This window comes from Cucurbita pepo, chromosome LG09, assembly GCF_002806865.2.
Source record: "Cucurbita pepo subsp. pepo cultivar mu-cu-16 chromosome LG09, ASM280686v2, whole genome shotgun sequence".
Taxonomy (NCBI): Eukaryota; Viridiplantae; Streptophyta; class Magnoliopsida; order Cucurbitales; family Cucurbitaceae; genus Cucurbita; species Cucurbita pepo.
This window is the reverse complement of record NC_036646.1, coordinates 9,299,582-9,317,197: the sequence shown is the minus strand read 5'-3', so window position 1 is coordinate 9,317,197 and position 17,616 is coordinate 9,299,582. Positions and strand designations below refer to the sequence as shown.

Below are 17,616 nucleotides of genomic sequence, written 5' to 3'. Positions count from 1 at the left end.
AAGTTCAAAGAGAACAATATCGGCTAGTGGTAGGCTTGGGCTGTTACAGTTCAAAAAGAAGACTTTTTCTTTCGGGGATACAAAAATCATGATCGAAACAGTGGACCCAAAACTAGGGAAGGACTAATGTGTGTTGATATGACTCTTCTAGAGTTTTCTTTGTTTGTTTTCGAATTAAGCTAAAAATGGAACGGATTGAGCTAAACTAAGATCACGAGAGCCAAGGGCACGAGCCTCTATGGTCGGCCTCGAGCCTCTCTTCTTCTTCGTTTTGTGACTTGTTCTTTCTATGCTAGTCCGATTTTATCTTACGTTGGAGTTTCCTTATCATTTTTATTTTATTTTATAAAATTAAGTCATATTAATAGTGGCGTTGGTCGTAGCTGTCGTGTTTACATGTTAACCTAGTATACACCTTATCATCATAATTGGACGGAACAAAACTTACGCCTTTATGGTTCGAGTCCTTCCTCTCCCTAAACTATTTTGAACATTATCCAATTGTACTTCTCTAATAATTGCTCGTCGTAGACGAGTAGTGCCTTACCAACTTCCTCACTTTATAGGATATCCTTCATTGATATCGTTTTCGTTTGTTTTCTTACTCAACTTGTCAGCTTAGTCATTAATTATTTTCTCGTTGCTTCGTTACCAAGCTGTGAGATCCTCTCGTCTTAATAATATATTATCTTCCCGAAAAAAAAATTAAAATATAAATAAAAACTTAAAATTTTTAAAAATAGTAAGAAAAAAAAATATTTTTTTTTAGTATAATAAATAAAAAAAATAAAAAAAAATAAAAATAATATACTTCAATTATTATTAAATTATATTTATTTTGGTAAAAATAAAAATAATATTTAGTAGCACATAATTTTTAAATTATTATTATTATTATTATTATTATTTAAGCTTTTCCCACGTGATTTTGAGTCAAAACATTTTCATAAATAATTTCTTCACGTTCCAAAGGATTAAATAATAAATAAAATAAATCCCAAATCAGTACTAATTTTTCATCTTAATTAATTAAAAAATGACAGTCTTTTTCTAAAATTAATTTAAAATTCATTTTTTTAATTAAAAAATTAAAAATTAAAAAAAGGGGTTTCTGGCTGTTAATGATTCATGTGCACGCTGCCTTTTCCATCCTTTTGTTTCCCTTTTTATTTTCTAATTACTTAATTTTATTCCGTATCATAATAAAATAATATTTATGTTTCAGATATTTTAAATAAAATATTAAGAGATTCCAACCAATTACCTTTAAATAAATTATAATATCTTAATTCCAGTATTACAAACCTTATTAATTTGTTTATTTATATTTTTTTTAGTAAAAATAAAAAAGCAAAATTAATTTTAAAAAATCATAATTTAATGGTTAAAAGAATTGAAGTTACTATCTATACTGCTTTCATTTTTGGATAACTCAATATTATATGATGTGATGTCCCATATTGGTTGGGGATTGGTTGGGAGGAGAACAAAATACCATTTATAAGGGGTGGAAACCTACTCCTAGCAGACGAGTTACATATGAACTTCAAAGTTAAGCAAGCCCGAAAAAATTTCTAATGAGTATGTGAGTGATGACAAAACATGTTAAAATGATTCGGGTTTGTTTGTGGGTATAGTTTTATAAGACCCACGTCGGTTAGAGAAGGAAACGAAACATTACTTATAAGGGTGTGGAAACCTCTCCCTAGTAGACGGGTCGGGTTTGTTTGTCGGTATAGTCTTATAAGACCCCACATCAGTTGGAGAGGGAAACGACTCGGGTTTGTTTGTGGGTATAGTCTTATAAGACCTCACATCAGTTGGAGAGGGAAACGACTCAGGTTTGTTTGTGGGTATAGTCTTATAAGACCCCACATCAGTTGGAGAGGGAAACGAAGCATTACTTATAAGGGCATGGAAACCTCTCTCTAGTAGACGCGTTTTAAAACTAGTATGTGAATGAAGACAAAACATGTTAAAATGACTCGGGTTTGTTTGTGGGTATAGTCTTATAAGACCCCAGATCAGGCAAAACATGTTAAAATGACTCGGGTTTGTTTGTGGGTTTAGTCTTATAAGACCCCACATCAGTTGAAGAGGGAAATGAAGCGTTACTTATAAGGGTGTGGAAACCTCTTCCTAGTGGACGCGTTTTAAAACTAGTATAGGAATGAAGACAAAACATGTTAAAATGACTCGGGTTTGTTTGTCGGTATAGTCTTATAAGACTCCACATCAATTGGAGAGGGAAACTAAACATTACTTATAAGGGAGTGAAAATCTCTCTCTAGTAGACTCGTTTTAAAACTAACGATACGTAACAGACCAAAGCGAACAATATCTACTAGCAGTGAGCTTGGACGGTTACAAATCTTCACTTTTATAAACGAACTGAAATAGGTAAATGGTCATGACGTATAAGATACAGAAGAATGTCGAGACCATCAAATACCAAACTCGACTTTTACCTTATCTTTTGCAGCGAATAAAATAATAGCATAACTACTACTTTGACTATTTTCAATAATGGAGTCTCGTGTTTTCCTATTCAATCATGTGGAAATTATTAATTATTACCAAAAAAAAAAAAAAAAAAAAAAAAATTCGATGATTATTTATGTGAACGTGACGTTACATTAAAAAAAAAATTATAGCTAAACGTCTATAGTGACAAAAGTATAGGTTCCTTCACCAGCTGGAAACAGGTAAAGTTGAAGCAGATACATCGACGTAAACACACACGATGTCGTGTTAGTAATGAGAACCTCAAGTAAATTCACGATCAAGCTTTTTGATTGGTTTGCTCAACTCGTAAAGGCAAACAAAAAAAAATCCGCTCAACTAGTATACTACACTCGTTATTCTGTCTGATATCATTAATACGCTCTTAGTCCAATCAACACAATTTTTGATACACCGAAATATATTATTATCAATTAAAATAAAATCTATAACATGAAATATTATATTAATTAAAAAAATTATTTTTTAATAAAATAATAAACATAAAAATATTATTTTTAATTGGATCATATAATATAAAAATAATTTCCTCAAATACATGTCGTCTTTTAATTATTAATAATTAAAAGGCAAAAATTGTTGTAAACAAACATTTAAAAATATTTAAAGTTAAAAAAAATAAAATTATTTATATTGGGATTGGGAAATGATGACGTGGAGCATAAGCACGTGACAATGAAGAATAATATTTCTCCAAATGCAAACCCAAAATCAGATCTCTCTGCCACGAGATTTCATTGTCATCTTAAATCTCCTTTTTTTTTCTTAATTATTTTTTTAATTACTTTTTTAATTTTAATTTTTTAATTTTTTTAATTTTAATTTAGCTGCAAATGTCCTGTCTTCCGTAGTCAACTTGCTCTCAACTTCCAAAATTTGTATATATATTATAATCATAATTTAAATAATAAATAATTTTTTTATTTTTATTTTTTAAAAAGTTTTGATTGGAATTTAGGATCCAACGGTGGGGATTTTTCTTGGAAAATAAAAATAAAAATAAAAATAAATAATTAAATGTGGGGAAAAAGTCGGTGCATGTAATGTATGGAGATGTTTGGCGTGACACGTTGTAAATCTCGCGAACATGGAAGCACTTATCAACTTTGACTAGTCAACCCATTTATTTATCCCTCGGGTTCCGATTCCTCCACGTAGGCCCATTTCCTTTTTTTTTAATTATTATTTTATTATATATAATGCTTTTTTTTATTATTTTTTTAGAATTTTATGTTAATATCAAAATTAGTATATACCGATATTTATTCCGTAAATTTTAAAATTATCGAGGATTAGGTAGCAAACCCTAAGTAGGATCGTAATGTCTCTTCTGGCCATAAGTGACATAGCCATTGACCACGTCATAGGCATTGAAGTAAAGCTTAGCCAGTAAACCCTATAACCCGTTTGAAGTCTGTTGGTAAACCCTATAACCCGTTTGGAGTCTGTTGGTAAACCCTATAACCCGTTTTGAAGTCTGTTGGTAAACCCCATAACCCGTTTGAAGTCTGTTGATGTCTGTTGGTAAACCCCATAACCCGTTTGAAGTCTGTTGATAAACCCTATAACCCGTTTGAAGTCTGTTGGTAAACTTTATAACCCGTTTGAAGTCTATTGGTAAACCCTATAACCCGTTTGAAGTCTGTTGGTATAGATTACTTTAGGATGGTTAGACCCTGATTTCTCCTATCATTAGCTTGGACCAGGTTCGTTTTAGTATACGAAAAAAACCCTCGAACTAAGTTAAGAACAGAAAAGGGAAGTCATGACAGCCACGAGACTGATTGCGACGTATATCAACTAAAAAGTTAGACGTTCGAATCGAGAGCTGATCGCACCAACGGAAAAAGATGCCTATTAAGGGTTATTTTATAATTGAAGGTACACATGGTTGTCATCAAAGTCCTCAGAGAGTCCACTAAGACCCACTTGTGGTTTGTATGCAAAGACAACAAAAATGGAGCATTCCCAAAACCCTATTTAAATAGAGCTCTTAGCCCACAGCTTTCTCCCATGCATTTCTTCTTTAGATCCCTTCCTTCTCTTTGTTCCTTTCCCATTTTTAACTCCTTTTTATAGCTTAAACAAACATTAGAAACAAACCCTTTACCTCTTTCCTCACTCACTCTTGTAAAGCTAGCTCCTTTTTTCGACATTATCTATAACAACATGTCGGGTAGATCTCGTTCGAGGCAATCGAGTGCAATAAGAATCAGCGACGAACAGATCACTGACCTCGTTCATAAGCTGCAACAGCTCTTGCCCGAGATTCGTAATCGCCATTCTGATAAGGTATGCACGAGCGTTAGTATGGTATTAGAAAGAGATTCGAGATAGACCCATTATGACTTTTTTTCTTCTTCTTTTGTAGGTTTCCGCTGCAAAGGTATTGCAAGAGACATGCAATTACATTCGAAGTTTACATAGAGAAGTAGACGATCTGAGTGAGAGACTGTCGGAGTTGTTAGCGACATCTGACACAGCTCAAGCAGCCATTATAAGAAGCTTGCTCACACAGTGAGATGTTTAATAACTATGATATGATATGATGTTGCTATAAGTAATTAAATGTTCGTCGGTTTAGGGTTTTTGGGTTTTGTAAAAGTTTCTCGTTAAAGGGTTTCAATAAGAAAAAAGAAAAAAAAACTCGGGTTTTTTGTTACGTTAAGCTAATCTAACAATACCGATGAGTTACAGTAAGTACAATCTTCTATCAATATTTCAGTACTTTCGTGACTTGTATCTTGACAATTTGCAATCTCTCTGTATTGAATCACTAATCTAATTAATTTAACTAGAAGAACACGACCCGAAAGAATCTATAACAGTTCAAGCTCACTACTAATAGATATTGTCTGTTTTGACCCGTTACGTATCGCCGTCCACCTCACGATTTTAAAACACGTCTATTAAGAAGAAGTTTCTACCTTCTTTTTAACTAGCGTGAGATCTTGATCGGGCACGGGAAGGAAATGGCACGTTGTTGTTGTGTGTGGCTATGAATTGGAAGGAAAGTATGGGGAAAAGGATAAGAAGATATATATATATATATATATATATATATATATAGATGTGGGCGATGCCCTAAAGAAAAGCAATGAATATGAAAACAAATTGGAAGTGTAGCTGCTGCTTCTTCTGAAAGCACGCGTGAAGAGCATTCAACCACACCAATAAATAAATAAATAAATAAATCTCAATATTTAATGCATCGATTTTAACACATTTAAAATTTATTATTTATTTGAAACAAATTATTTAAATTATTCAAAAAATTTAATTAATACGACTAACTTTAAATTGATATAATTATTAATTATGGTTTATATGAATATATTTCTCGACATTTAGGAATAATTATAATAAATAAATAAATATATATATATATATACCAGAGTTATTCTTTGATTAAATGATCACTATGAGTCAGACTTAATAGAATTTGATAAATCCTTTTTTCTGTGGTTAAGGTGAATAACTGAACCAAAAATTCTCTTTCTTTATCATCAATCCAATCACTGTTCCTATTTTTTATTTTTCTTATAAGTGAATATATCTCTTTACTTGTATGACTTAGATGTCTCGTATTTCTCGAAAAAGCGATTCGATTGATGGGATTGAGATTGATATTCCAATCTTTCTTCTTCGAACGTATTGATTTGACCTGATAAGCAGGACCGCCACCCCATAGCATGTTGCCACCAGAATCAGAACTCCATATATAAATAACGGAGGTCTATGCTATACCTAGTTCCTCGTGCTAATAAGGTAACCGAACTTAATTTTTATTGATCTTATCATATCTATCTGTAAATTATTAGATATCGATGTGATAAGGGGTAGATAAGGATAATAAAGAGAACGTAAATAATTTAATAATTTTTCTCTGATGAAAAAGATTGGGTAGCAATGTAGACTGGACCCTTGGATCAATTTTTTTTTTTTTTCCTAAGTTGTATAATTGAAAAATATCAATAATTATAATTACTTATTTTTTTATATAATTTTTTATTTTGATTTAAAAAAATAATTGATATTTTTAACGTCTTTTTTGTTACATGGTTATGTTGTCTGCTTGTCTTGACATGTTTCTGAGAGTGTGGATTATCCCGTGCGTACCATGTTTTTGCAAGAGGGGAGACCATCATCACAGACCAATATGGTCGGTAAAACATGTTTTGTTCTCACTCACATGTTTTTTTTAAGGAAATTCTTAAGAGATCGTCTTAGTGCTCGTAAGCTTATCTTAGCTGATCGTTCTTATTAACCAAAATTCAATTTCACTTACGATATTTCATTCTTCCAGAAAATCGCACCTATTTAAAGAGCCAACATAACCTAACTATCATAAAATTAGTCATAACGCTAAATTAGTAAATATATCATTTCTGTTTTTCATGACCTTATTGATCTGACCAGGAAAAAAAATGGATAATGCTATCAAATTATATATTATTTCTCAAATTTTCATTTTTTTTACATTATAATCTCAACAATTTTATCACGTTTCATAAATAAAAATAAAAACTTGATATTTGTATTAAAAATGTCTATTTAACTCGACAGAATAAAAATGATTAAAAAAATTTAATTTTTACTAATTCCCAGCAAAAATAAATGAAAAATTTTGGACGAGGACAGAAAAAGCTTCTACGTCTCGGTCCGAGACAAATCATTTTTAACTAAAATTTTAAGTTGAAAAAAAAAAGTATTTTCCTAAAAATGTCATTTTACATTTTCCTAAATTTCTCTTTTTTTTTTTTAATTTTTATTAATAACAATATGGTATAATTAATGTAATATAATAAAAGTTGGGGGCATTTTAGTAAAAGTGTATTTAACGGAGTTGCTTGTCGCCGGCGCAGTGTATTCCGGTACTTACACGTCAGCAATTGATCATTTTTTGACATTGACATTCTCATCCCTCTCCCTTTCCGTTCTTCCGGCGTCACTATATCTATTTTTTTTTAATTCTAAATCGAAATGAAATTAATCCCAAATTTATTTTNTGTTGCATTGGTTCAGATTTGATGTTAACCTCCATAACTGGGCGAGAAGAATCGCCCGATGCTCGAAGAGGAGCGAGAGAAGCGTCACTAGAACGATTCGAACTCTGCAATATTTTCAGAGTTCTTCGTACTTGTTCTTGTTGTTGCCTTCTTCTTGCTTTCGTTCTCGTTTTTTTCCAATGGGTAATTGCCTCCAAGCTCGCGCTAAGGTCAATATCTCTCTCAAATCGCTCCCTAATTCTGGTAATTTCTTTGCCCTAATTCCCTTTTTGTTGTTGATTCCATGGATTCTTCTCGTTTTTCGTCATTTTTTTAGTAGATGATCTTTGTTTTGTGTTCTGGAAATGGTAGCTTTCCGTGATTTCTTTGTTTAGGGTTTTTCATGGATGAGTGGATTGTAGCGCTTTTTTGGTTTTTCTTGTGATTTCTCTGCCATTGTTTTCCCCTTTATGCGATGTTTTTTGTAGCTTGGATTCAATTCCCATGTCGTAGTTTTAGCTTTGTAAGTTGTTAGCAAGGACACTGAGCCCCGTAGGGGTGGACACTGAGCGGTGTGCCAGCAAAGACGCTAGGTCTCGAAAGAGCATGGACTGTGAGATCCTATATTGATTGGAGAGAGAATTAAGTGCCAGAGGACATTGGATCTTGAAGGGGGTAGATTGTGAGATCACACATCGGTGGAGTTAAAAACCTTGAGGGAAAACTCGAAAGGGAAAGCCTGGTAGGATTGGACTATTAACTAACCTGTCTCGTGAAGAGATAGATGAAACAACTGGCGGGTCAGGATTTTATTTATTTATACGTTTGCTTTCGAATGAACTGCAGCTGGTTTGAAGATCATAATGTGTTTCCTAGGAGACCGTCTGGTTTGAAGATCATAATGTGTTTCCTAGGAGGCAGATAGACGGTGGCGGCAACAACCCAGGCCCACTGCTAGCATATGTTGTCCTCTTTAAGTTTGCTCTTTCGGACTATTCAGTAAGAGTTTGCTACGCTTCTCGGTTTATCTAGTGCATACTAAACCGAAGCTAAGTTATAGTAGGCTATGGAACATTGGAGAAATTTTCGCTTGGGGTTAATGCACGGGAGTTCGAGAGACAACGAGCACAAGATACGATATGTTGGAAACACTCGAACCGAGTGGGATCGGACTGTGCGAAGGAGGCTGTGTTCTTGTTAATGAACTTTAGCTCAAACATTGATCTTTGAGCTTCATATTAAGTCATTGTGATTGTTATCCCTTGCAGAAACACCAAATAATCAAGATAGGAAAGGTCATTCAACTGCTGCTTTGAGAGCTCCAGCACTTGGTGGGAATACTCCATCCAGAGGTCTTCAACCTAAAAGATCTGAAGGTGAAATATTGTTGTCTCCAAATCTGAAAGCCTTCACATACAGTGAGCTTAAGAATGCCACGAAAAGCTTCCGCCCCGACACTCTCATTGGAGAAGGAGGGTTCGGTCATGTTTACAAAGGATGGCTCGATGAACAAACGCTCGAATCAGTGAAGCCTGGAACTGGAATGGTTGTTGCTATCAAGAAGCTTAACTCTGAAGGCTATCAAGGCCACAAGGAATGGCTGGTAGTTTTCTCGTTCTTTTTATACGACCCGTTGATCTTTCGGGCTTATAGTTGGCTTTATAAATCAGGTTGCTATTGATTGCAGTCAGAAGTAACTCACCTCAGTCAGCTTCATCATCCAAATCTCGTTAAACTAATCGGATTCTGCCTCGATGGGGAGAGCCGACTTCTCGTCTATGAGTACATGTCCAAAGGCAGCCTCGAAAATCATCTATTCAGAAGTAAGTCGAAACGTTTTGGCTAACTGCAACCATTAACCTTTGTTCTTAACTATCTCTGTCATACAATAATGCAGTGGGTGCACGACCACTTTCTTGGGCAATAAGGATCAAAGTTGCCATCGGAGCTGCTCGAGGGCTTTCCTTTCTGCACAACTCCGCAGAGCCAGTTATCTATCGCGATTTCAAGGCTTCGAACATCCTCTTAGATTCTGTATGTCAATTCGAGTAAATGAAATGTTTGTTCTCCAAGCCTGCCAAGTAGCGTAATAGGAAGTAGAGCGAAGATTCGAACACTTCCTCCTCGTTCTCGTTCTAATCTATACAAGCTGTTGTGAATTTATAACTAAAGTTTAGCTGTCTGATCTGTAAGTATGAAATTATTATGCACACAGGAATTCAATGCAAAGCTTTCGGACTTTGGTTTGGCGAAAGCAGGCCCAACTGGTGATCGGAGTCATGTGTCCACTCGGGTCATTGGTACTCAAGGCTATGCTGCTCCAGAATACATTGCCACCGGTTTGTTTTCTGCCCCATTTTAAGAATCACCGGTTTATTGGGATGCCTTTTGAATTTGTATCCTTTGAGCATTGTTGGTTGGAGATGGGAACGACGCATTTCTTATAAAGGTGTGAAAACTTCTACCGAGTAGATGCGTTTTAAAATCGTAAGGCTAACGGCGATGCGTAATAGGCCAAAACGGACAATATTTGCTAGCAGTGAGCTTGGGCTATTATGAATGGTATCATAACTAAACACCAGACGGTGTGCCAGCGAGGACGTTGGGCCTCCAAGGGGGTAGATTGTGAGATCCTATATTGGTTGGAGAGGGTAACGAAGCATTCCTTATAAAGGTGTGGAAACCTCTCCCTAGTAGACACGTTTTAAAACCGTGAGGCTGATGAGCGAACAATATCTGTTAGTGATGAGCTTGCGTTGTTACAGCATTAGTCTCTTTTCGTTTACTGAATGGAAAGTTAAAGTTTTGTTGTAACTACGGGTTTCTAAATGTTTGATCTCAAACTACAGTGCCCCCAAGCCTAGGCAAAACATGTTCATATCACCTCTCTTTGCAATGCAGGTATGCTAACAGCCAAGTGTGATGTGTATAGCTTTGGGGTCGTGCTACTAGAGCTCCTCTCGGGAAGACGTGTTGTAGATAAAACTAAAGTCGGCGTCGAACAGCATCTTGTGGATTGGGCAAGACCTTATCTAGCCGATAAGCGCAAGTTATTTCGGATAATGGACACCAGGTTGGAGGGGAAATACCCACAAAAAGCTGCTTACATGACTACAATCCTTGCGTTGCAGTGCATTCGGGAGGCAAAATTCCGACCACTGATGTCGGAAGTTTTATATGCTCTGGAACAGCTCCTCCTGGTTAAGCCCACCGATAACCAAAGAGCAAGCAGTCCAGGACCGAAGTCCCCAGTAACACATAATTTACCTTCACCTGTAAATTCCACAACACAGAAAGGGAGCTCTCCATTACCATCCATATGAAACCCCAAAGGACATGTTGCAGAGATATTACCTTTACAAAGTAAGGATGGAAATAATGAGTAGCATCAGCCATTTAAGAGCGTTGCTTTAGTTGGCCGTTTATCCCGAGGGATTTGCATTGGGAGTTAGAGTCGTGATAAGGAAGAGGACATAAATGAATCAAATACGAAAGGACATGACAAGGATTTCAAGCTAAGATGTCACGATTTACGTCAACATTCCTTCTCGAACCCAATAATGGTCTATGCCGCACCATTCCCATGGTGGTCGAGCTCATGCTCATTTTGGGAAATCATCGGGTTGAGAGTCGACAAAACTGATGGGGTTATGAGTGATTTGTGTTATTTGTCTGTATGAGATATCACTTAGCTCCAAGTTTAATGCAGTTCGTATACCTTGTTTACATGTTCACCATCAAGAATGTACTCGGAAATGGCTCGAATTCAGCAACCTTTGCCTGTTGCATCGGTTTCAGATGCCGAGCAATTCATTTCCTTTTTCAGGAACAAAATATTGAACAAACATCTCAGTTTCTACATTTCTACTTTAAAGACAAACATCAAAGACAGTATCTGAATCAGAATAAGCGAAACCCAAGGAAGAATAGCAGCAATTTTGATTCTAGAAAAAGGATGCTCAAGTATAAACTAACAGGCTCCATAAACTTGGATGAATTCACACACAAATATCCATGAGAGCAGCAGCATAAGTAAGGTGTCATTGAACAAGATAATCACACAATCAGATACACAGTATAAACAATCTGTATTAGAACAGAGGTACCTTAAATAATGTGTAATGGAAGCACAAAAAACTTAGAGATGAAAAAGAACAGAAAACAATGAAGAAAAAAACATAAAACCTATGATGTACATGCACTCAAACAACCAAGATGAAAGGATAATCAGATAAGACCATACTGGCCTCAGCAGCCCCACTTGAAGATGGTCCCAGTCACTGAAAAGCCAATGTTTACCTTCTCCAGTCTGCTTGGATTACCTTTCCTGCAATAAATTTCAAAAGATATGGTGTTTCAGCAGGATGCAGAGACAAATAAACTCGGATTCTAAACGATATTCAAATGGATGCTGTGGATTAGTAAGAAGAATATAATCGTATTCCTGTTGGAACGGGATTCCGCATCGATATCAATGCTAAAGCTTTCATATGTAGCTTGTAAGATGATGAGTATTTTACCATTTCCATCTCTGGATCCCATGTGTGCCTTGTCATTTTTGTTTCCGCCTTTACCGCCTGCTTGAACAAGTCTTTGTGTTCGTGGAGACGGTGAGCTGAGTTTAGCATTGGTGGATGACGGTAAAGAATGTCGTCGATTGTTGTTATTTCTTTCACTCTCCTGTTCGAATCTTGGAGATCCTTGTGCTCTTAGTTTTGCCTTTGCAGATTCAGTTGCTACCATGTAGCTAGGTATGGTTGGACTGTGTTGCAACCCGTTCTCCACTCGTTCTTGCTTGGCTGGAGTAGAGCCTTTCCTACCAGATTTCGGGTTCTCGTTGTTCGCGTTATCTTCCTTATGGTTTGATTCCCCATTTGTTAATGATTGGTTGATAGTATCTTTAGGGTAGCTCTCTGTCAAAGGCTTAGTCTCCACAGCAGCCTCATTACCAGCAATGCTCTTATCTTTATCACTGCCCTCAATCAAAGGCTGTGATTCTGCAACTGGCTCACCATTAGTTACATTAAGTACCTCCTTTATCGGTATCGGCTCAGGAGTTGTTTCCAAATCAGGCTGGACGGGTATCGTTGAGATAGCCTCTTTTTTCATTTTCTCAGAAGAATTATTAGTACCTCTGGCCAAAATGTCACGGCCTAGACCATTAGAAACCTTATCCGAACTTTCCTTCGGCTTCTCCGCATCTGCTTCAATTGGGGTAGGATTCTCGAGAATGGGGTTATGGACCTTTCTTAGACTGCGCTTGACCTTTTCAAGCTCCATCTGAGGATTCTCCTGAGCCTGCTCTGCAGCTGAGTGACTTGAAGCTTTCCTAAATGTACGTTTAGGTTTCTCGACTTCTGCAGATGATTGGATAGTACTGTCATTGTTTACAGTGGGAACTCTCCTCGTGCGTTTTGACCTCACGGTATGTCCCTCTCCCGTTTGACCAGTGCTCAGCCTTCTTTGAGATTTAAACTCTGCAGCCTTTTTTACTGGGGGAATCGGTTTCCAGAATCGAGAATTTGACCAGCGCTCTAACCATTTCAAGGCTGAATTTTCATCTTCATTATCAAAATAGATTTGCAGAGGTTTGGCTGTTGTAGATGAAGCAAGCTACAAGAACGAATATATGAATGACAAAATTCATTGCTACTCGATGCAGATTTAACAGATGGAACATTAGTAGAATCATGTCCGGAGAACGACGTGATGATAAACTTACCTTGATAGTGAAAGCATTTGCTGAAAGCTTCGCCATACGTGTCGAGAGACTTACTCCAGCACGGGCCACTAATAGCTGCTCCTGATGTTGAAAAGATATTTTAAACAAAATGTAATCCCATAGAACTGTAAACAAAATGTATGTAGATAACAATAGCAGTGTGATTTTCTGCAGTACCTGTGGCTGCACTAATCTATATTTGTTTTGCGCTTCGAGACCGACATCAGAAAGCCTCACTCTCCTTCCCCGAGCAATAGCCTGAAACTTAACAATTCCAAGCATACAACATAGAGTAGCAACAGCTTGTCTCCTCACTAAGTGACCACGAATAAGCGCCTGCAACCTAATAATACCTTTGAGGGCCCGGAATGCTCGGCGAGCCTTCAATCAAAATTTGTGTCAGTAAAATATCTCAAGACAACACAGCATATTACGCAAGACAACGTGCAAGTATTATTTCATCAAGTCCAATAATCAAAATTTTGAAGACGACGGGTGTCCAACGTAAAAAACGGCATATACTTCAACCACGTTACAACGAGTACCATACTTACCAAATAACCCCTAAAAGCAGCTTGAGCCTTAGTTGCAGCCTCCTCTTTACGGATTCTCTCAGGATCAGATGGAGCATCTTGGCACGTAGAACCTTGAATTTCTGCATCTTGATTTCCTGTAATTGATATCGATCTTTCACACGACGCATTAGCTGCCTCATTGTGGGTAATTTTCGACACCACTTCGTTCGTCTCAATGGTATTTGGGGTTGGTTCCGAAGCTGCAGTATGCGTAATAACAGAAGTAGCCTCTGAAGCCTTGACAGAAACCAATACTTCCTTCTCGTTTCCACTTTTCTACACAGTATCAAAAGAGAGACGTATTAAACAATTGGTATTTCAGTTCAACCCAGTTTCCCAACGACACCATCAATATTGACAGTATGGAGGTTCAATCTGCAGCCATGAAACCGAACGTCATCGCTTCAAGTCAGCATGTGGGCAAACAAACATGACTTAACTTCTACTGTTCCAATGATCGTGAACGTCTGTGGCTCGTATTAGATATTTGCATAATGATTAAGAAGTTCAAAATATTTTACAACTGAGATGTATCATGACAACAAATATAATTGGAAGTCAAATTAGAACGAGCGCACTGCAGAAATAAACGAAGATACATCGGCATTGGATCATCGAAAAAAAGACGAACCAGATGGATCTATAGCTCGAGTGAATCATACGGAACCTTAAAACGAAAATTGGCAGCTAGATAAGACGCCTATGTTACACTCGGAAACATTCATACAACAACGGAACCGAAACCTCCATTACCTCTCTGTTCTTAGAAAGATTAGATTTGGAAGACTTCTTCCCAAACAAGATAGTTTTAATCCATTTCCCCGGCGACTTCCCCATTGCTGAAACGGTCAAGCTCTGCAAACATAAAATCTTACTGAACAATATAGCAATATCGAATTCTCGACAGTAAATACGAAACATCAAACACTTCAGATCGCTTATTCAACTTCAATAACTCACTCAAACTTCACAACATCACCACAATAAACATAATTTAGTACATAAACTAACATTTTCCCTTCCATGAGCTACCAAATCAAAAGCAGCACAAGTTCTTCAATCCTCTCACACTCATACTCAGTGCTGTCATTCACTTCACCGACCCAGAAAGAAACACCACAAGCAACAGATCAAATCATCCAAATCCAAACACTCAGAGGGTCCAAATGCTCAAAGACCAATCACAGAACAACATGAATCTCCACAAATCACAATCAGAAATGAGCATATCAAACAAACCCCAATTCATATAGATCACGACCAACGAAGAACAGCAACCCCAAAAGCAACATATTAAGAAACCCCACGAAGAAAACAAACTAAGCCCATGAATTAAACAAACCCCACCGACAAAATCACCACAAAACACCGAAATAAACACAACCCAAAAGACAAAACGAAGTTCAAGAACACCCACATCATCAGATCTGAAACTTACCCACCTCAATCAATGTGCCCACTTCAAAACCCCTAATCTACCATTCCTGAACAGAAAACAAAGCCTCAGAGAAACAACATGAACTTACCCAGCAAACCAAGCAGCTGGAAATACAGAGAGAGATCTACACAGTAGCCAAGAAAGTAAAAAAGGAAAAACAAAACAGAAGAACAGAGCAAGAAATGAAAGGAAGCGCGAGAGAATGAGAGAACAGAGCTTACAAACTGCGAAAAAAATGTGAAATTCAAAGCTCCATCGATTTTAATTTTTCATTTTGTTTTTCCCCTTTTTCTCGAGCAAGTCTGGATGGATTAGCTTCTTTACTCTGCTCTGCCAATTTGCGAATTCAAAATAAATAAATAAATAAATAAAAGAATAAATTTACCTCTCTGGAAAATCCACTGAAAAAAGAAAAATAATAAATCCACTAAAGTGCGGTGAAGTCCAGAGTAATCCGCTGAAGGGTTTCTTCCACGCCGTTGGATTAGAATACTTCGGGAGTTGTTTCAATCGGACGGTGGAGATAAATCGAAGAACAGTTGGATTAATTAAAGAAGGGGGGTTGTGAGTGGCCCCCATGGGCAGTTACTTCGGAACCAAGTGTTTGTTTGAGGGGGTTCTTTATTCGGAAGCATGGGTGGAATTACGGTTTTAGCCCTGGTAGTGGTAGTTTGAAGCTGACGCGCGGGAGAAGCGCTTGGAATTAGGAGAGTAGGTGAGAGTCACAGACACGACGCGCGGGAGAATGGCGAGAGGATGTCGTGTTGTGCACGTGGAAGTTGGAATGGCTTGCATGCGGGTCACCCTGGAAGGAACTCGCACGGTCACTCGAGCAATGCTCAATTTTCCCCTTTTTCATGAGTTTTAATTATTTTTAATTAATTTGTAATTAGAGTGGGGATCACATTCATCTAGAAAAAAGTATCTCTTTTTTTATTATATAAATATTATTTAATATTCTTTTAAGATTAAATATATTTGGATTTAATTTTAATACCATAAATTTCTAAATATTTATTATTTCAAAAATTACAATATTACCCTTAACGTTGAAATAGAAAAATTACAATATTACCCTTAAAGTTTTGAAGAGTTGTTGATGATGATGCACGTTCGTCGGTTGTTCGACTAAACAATGTTGTGTGTTTGTTGAATGAATATTGAGCCTAACATTTTTAAAATAGGTCTGCACCGGTTAGATTGGGTTGAATTTTTTTTTATTTTTTTTTATTTTTTTTTTTTTGTACCAACCTAAAATTTTGGACGGATTAGGTTGGTGACCCGAAAAACTCGTTAGAATTCACACATTAATTCAACTCGTTATCCTATTTTCGGATTGGGTTGTTGAGTTGTTCTTTGTTTTTATTGTTTAAAATAGTTATACTTGTTCACGATACATGTTACATTAATAACTAAAATCTCGTCAAGTTCAAATATTCTTAATCTTTGAAAAAATATGGTGGGGTCGGTTAGATTGTAATCTTATTTTTGGGTTACACTCGGCTGATCGATATGCAGCTGACTTCACAGGACATATGACCGGGCAGAACAACTTTTCTTAAGACCAAAATGTGACCCTCGCTCTTCTGTGGGGTGGGTTTGGTTCGGTCTGCGCCAACTTTCATTTAGTTAATAAGCCTATGGATATCGAGGCTCCACAAGCCGTACTTTCTAATACTGTTTTTGAACCAGTTGTTTGAACTCTTTATGTTATGCAACTGAAATAAGTTCTTACAAACGGATAGAACCGTTTGAAATTGCATTAGAGACCATTTGTGAAATTTAACCAAATCTCAAGGGCAAAATTGGAAATGTCTAAATTTAAACTCTAATTTTACCATTCATTTAATTTGGGAAAATAAAAAATAAATTAAATAAATAAAACGTGGATCGTCAGTTTGTGTGGGCCTCTATCTTATCGTCCACTGCTTTTGGCCCAAAATCCACAAGGCCCACTGTACGGGCCCAGAGTTTCAGCGCGTGTTACTCACGTGCTTTATTTATTTAAGAAAACATTAATTTCAAAATGAAAAAACAAATATAATTGGAAAAAAAAGACAAAGAAATTAAGTTGAGCTGTCGAAATGCAACGCCGACACTTGGAAAAACGACAAACAAGTAAAATTTTATTTTATGAATTAAATAAATAAGAAAATTAAAAGCTTTGTTGAAATATCATTGTCCTAAGTCTAAACTATATGGTAAATTCATATATATTATTTATATGAGACAAGACAGCCAAACCTCTTGGAGATCCCAACAATCCAAAACATTACTTTTGTGTTATTTCCTTGTTTGTTCTTTTAAAATGTCGGTTAAATTAATAAAAATATTCATAAATTTTGTATTTGTCTCAAAAATTGTGAGATC

At 36.3% G+C, this 17,616-nt stretch overlaps 3 protein-coding genes across 9 annotated transcripts; 2 read left to right on the top strand and 1 right to left on the bottom strand.

Annotated features, from left to right (window-relative positions):
- Positions 1 to 4,531: 4,531 nt before the first annotated feature.
- LOC111802650 (transcription factor PRE3-like) lies at positions 4,532 to 5,191 on the top strand. The gene is made up of 2 exons (XM_023687083.1): positions 4,532 to 4,815; positions 4,895 to 5,191. The coding sequence occupies exons 1-2, from the start codon at positions 4,693 to 4,695 to the stop codon at positions 5,042 to 5,044; spliced, it is 273 nt and encodes a 90-aa protein (XP_023542851.1). The 5' UTR covers positions 4,532 to 4,692; the 3' UTR covers positions 5,045 to 5,191.
- A 2,341-nt stretch (positions 5,192 to 7,532) lies between these two features.
- Positions 7,533 to 11,372, top strand: LOC111801601 (probable serine/threonine-protein kinase PBL3). The gene is made up of 6 exons (XM_023685640.1): positions 7,533 to 7,775; positions 8,780 to 9,114; positions 9,199 to 9,334; positions 9,409 to 9,545; positions 9,727 to 9,850; positions 10,413 to 11,372. The coding sequence occupies exons 1-6, from the start codon at positions 7,712 to 7,714 to the stop codon at positions 10,832 to 10,834; spliced, it is 1,218 nt and encodes a 405-aa protein (XP_023541408.1). The 5' UTR covers positions 7,533 to 7,711; the 3' UTR covers positions 10,835 to 11,372.
- A 103-nt stretch (positions 11,373 to 11,475) lies between these two features.
- Positions 11,476 to 15,594, bottom strand: LOC111801600 (protein IQ-DOMAIN 31-like). Of its 7 annotated transcripts, none has more exons than XM_023685633.1 (8): positions 15,468 to 15,594; positions 15,247 to 15,292; positions 14,562 to 14,663; positions 13,788 to 14,084; positions 13,411 to 13,614; positions 13,234 to 13,314; positions 12,032 to 13,124; positions 11,476 to 11,838 (listed from the first exon to the last, which is right to left on the bottom strand). In XM_023685633.1, the coding sequence occupies exons 3-8, from the start codon at positions 14,643 to 14,645 to the stop codon at positions 11,807 to 11,809; spliced, it is 1,791 nt and encodes a 596-aa protein (XP_023541401.1). In that variant the 5' UTR covers positions 14,646 to 14,663; positions 15,247 to 15,292; positions 15,468 to 15,594; the 3' UTR covers positions 11,476 to 11,806. The 7 variants fall into 7 exon arrangements, with proteins under 7 accessions (XP_023541401.1, XP_023541400.1, XP_023541407.1 ...); XM_023685632.1 differs by having other exon boundaries at positions 15,251 to 15,292; XM_023685639.1 differs by having other exon boundaries at positions 13,234 to 13,308; positions 15,251 to 15,292.
- Between the last annotated feature and the right edge of the window lie 2,022 nt (positions 15,595 to 17,616).

What these genes read in the sequence shown, in the direction of transcription:
- LOC111801600 (XM_023685633.1), bottom strand. Translation starts at nt 14,645, where the DNA reads ATGGGGAAGTCGCCGGGGAAATGGATTAAAACTATCTTGTTTGGGAAG. An exon ending in ATCTTTCTAAGAACAGAGAG is followed by an intron (nt 14,085 to 14,561) that starts GTAATGGAGGTT and finishes GATACTGTGTAG; the next exon opens with AAAAGTGGAAACGAGAAGGA. An exon ending in GGGATCCAGAGATGGAAATG is followed by an intron (nt 11,839 to 12,031) that starts GTAAAATACTCA and finishes AATTTATTGCAG; the next exon opens with GAAAGGTAATCCAAGCAGAC.
- LOC111802650 (XM_023687083.1), top strand. Translation starts at nt 4,693, where the DNA reads ATGTCGGGTAGATCTCGTTCGAGGCAATCGAGTGCAATAAGAATCAGC. An exon ending in GTAATCGCCATTCTGATAAG is followed by an intron (nt 4,816 to 4,894) that starts GTATGCACGAGC and finishes CTTCTTTTGTAG; the next exon opens with GTTTCCGCTGCAAAGGTATT.
- LOC111801601 (XM_023685640.1), top strand. Translation starts at nt 7,712, where the DNA reads ATGGGTAATTGCCTCCAAGCTCGCGCTAAGGTCAATATCTCTCTCAAA. An exon ending in CGAAAATCATCTATTCAGAA is followed by an intron (nt 9,335 to 9,408) that starts GTAAGTCGAAAC and finishes ACAATAATGCAG; the next exon opens with TGGGTGCACGACCACTTTCT. An exon ending in TCCAGAATACATTGCCACCG is followed by an intron (nt 9,851 to 10,412) that starts GTTTGTTTTCTG and finishes TTTGCAATGCAG; the next exon opens with GTATGCTAACAGCCAAGTGT.